The sequence below is a fragment of the Triturus cristatus genome, chromosome 4_1, assembly GCF_964204655.1.
Source record: "Triturus cristatus chromosome 4_1, aTriCri1.1, whole genome shotgun sequence".
NCBI lineage: Eukaryota > Metazoa > Chordata > Amphibia > Caudata > Salamandridae > Triturus > Triturus cristatus.
This window is the reverse complement of record NC_140585.1, coordinates 50,266,617-50,268,815: the sequence shown is the minus strand read 5'-3', so window position 1 is coordinate 50,268,815 and position 2,199 is coordinate 50,266,617. Positions and strand designations below refer to the sequence as shown.

The window sequence follows — 2,199 nt, the reverse complement described above, 5'->3', positions numbered from 1 at the left end:
AATGGTATGACTTCTTTAGTGATGTAACATTGAGGGCAGCACCCACACTCTGAACATTGTTCCATCGCCACTGGCTGGGGTGCCTTTGTTTGACATTTTCATGCTTTCTGGCCTGTGGCTGGGTGGCTTTGTGTTACGTTTCCATGGTTCCTGGTCTGAGTACTTATGTGTGACATTTCAAGGCTTTCTGGCCTGGGTGCTTATGTGTGACATTTCCATGCTTTCTGGCCTGGGTGCTTATGTGTGACATTTCCATGCTTTCTGGCCTGGGTGCTTATGTGTAACATTTCCATGCTTTCTGGCCTGGGTGCTTATGTGTGACATTTCCATGCTTTCTGGCCTGGGTGCTTATGTGTGACATTTCCATGCTTTCTGGCCTGGGTGCTTATGTGTGACATTTCCATGCTTTCTGGCCTAGGTGCTAGTTACTATGCTCTGAAAGTTAATACAGCTAAAAATGTAATGAGAAATGAGTTGTGCACCATTTTGGTCTTTTAACAAAATGTTCTTGAGGGGGGAATTCCCCCCCCAAACACCTCTAGACGTTAGGCTCGCTGCACTCACTTTCTATGCACCGTATGGGGGCTGGTCTAACAAAACTTTCCTGAGTTTCTTTGGGTTCCCAGTCCGGCTCAAGTGTTGAATAAGTAATACTTTGTGTGAATCACAGTGTGTAGCTAACTCTGCACACTGCCACCTCACCCTGCTGTAGTAATACCGGAAGCCAAAGCTTAAAAGTGAGGCAAACTTTAAAGACTGTTTGTCTTTCCAGTGAGCGCTGCAGGGCAGGCAGGGGTATGATTTGGAAAATGGCTGAATTTGGGTAGGCAAAGTAAGATCCATTTGGGTTGTACTTGTAGTCAGTCATGGATGGTAATAGAGGTGCCGCTGCTGCAGAAATGTCTTTGGTGCAAACTGCAAATAAATATTAATTGTGCCTGTTACTTAGATGAATTGAATGATGCTCTTCAGGAGTTATCAGAGTTATCACTTGAGTTTCAGAAACGTGAGCCTACAATCATTGATGCTCATCGAGCTATTTGTCAGCCAATAGCAGTGTTTGAGGCAATGGTAGACAGGCAAGGGAACCACTTCTCACAGTGTAAAAAGGGCATAGAAGAAAATATATTCCAAGGTGTGATGCTGCACAAAGAAAAGACCACGGACAAAATCATTGAACAGGGACAGTTTTTTCGTAGCCTTGCAGAAAATCTAAGACATCGTTTGTTGTCTACAGGAGGTACTAATTCTCCTGACAAAAAGGCTGAGTACGAGACACTGATTAGCGAAGTGAAAGTTTTATACAAACAGTACTGGCCTGATGCCCTACCTGTTCTCTATGGGGAAGGTGATATTGAGTCTCTGTGTAAAAGATTCAACATTGCCTGTCGAGAAACCATACGTGCGTACAGAGAGTATAAGGAATCTGGAGGAAAAGAAATTAAAAGGCAGTTCAAGGAGCTTTTGATGGCCTTACACACTATTGCTATCAGTACTGCAGAATGTGAGAGGGGCTTTTCTCAAATGAATCTTGTATGCACATCTACACGAGCATCACTACTGACTGAAACAATATCTTCTTTAATGTTTTTAAATCTTGTTGGTCCACCATTTAAGAAATTCAACCCCATTCCCTATGTTCAGTCATGGCTTGCAAAAGGACAAAGAGCAGCTGATGACACTAGGAGTCAAGCAAGGAAAGAGGAAGACTTGGAATGCACAAGCAATTTAGACAGTTTATGGGTTTTTCTGGAACAATAGATGCTGCTAGCCCAGTCCAACTGTTTTTTAAAAGCTAGGCTTTACTGTGTTTGGATATTTAATTTTTGTTCTACTTTATAGGTTATTTATTTATTTATTTGCTTTTATAACACTTTATTGACGGTCTCAATTTGTTTCATATTTTGTTATATTTATGTGTCTTTCCTGCTTGGAGGTTGTATTTATTGTTCTATTTTATACATTTTATTTATTTTGTTTTTATAAGACTTACCTTGCTTTTTTGTTTTTCATTTTAGAACATGTCTTTATTTGTATTTATCTGTATTTTATTCTTAGTTATTTTGTCTTTATATATTTATATTTTGTATGGCACTATGGTCATTTTGCACTAGTAGGTATGACTTGAAATGCGTAGATTCAAACTGCTCAGACACTACCTATTCTTCTGGTCTAGGTAACTCTAGGATTTTTTTGGGG

The 2,199-nt window shown here is 40.2% G+C and overlaps 1 protein-coding gene across 1 annotated transcript; it reads left to right on the top strand.

The window, feature by feature from the left end:
- Positions 1–1,068: 1,068 nt before the first annotated feature.
- Positions 1,069–1,761, top strand: LOC146839450 (E3 SUMO-protein ligase KIAA1586-like). The gene has a single exon (XM_085650805.1). It carries the CDS (start codon positions 1,069–1,071, stop codon positions 1,759–1,761), a length of 693 nt encoding a protein of 230 aa, XP_085506931.1.
- The last annotated feature ends 438 nt before the right edge of the window (positions 1,762–2,199 follow it).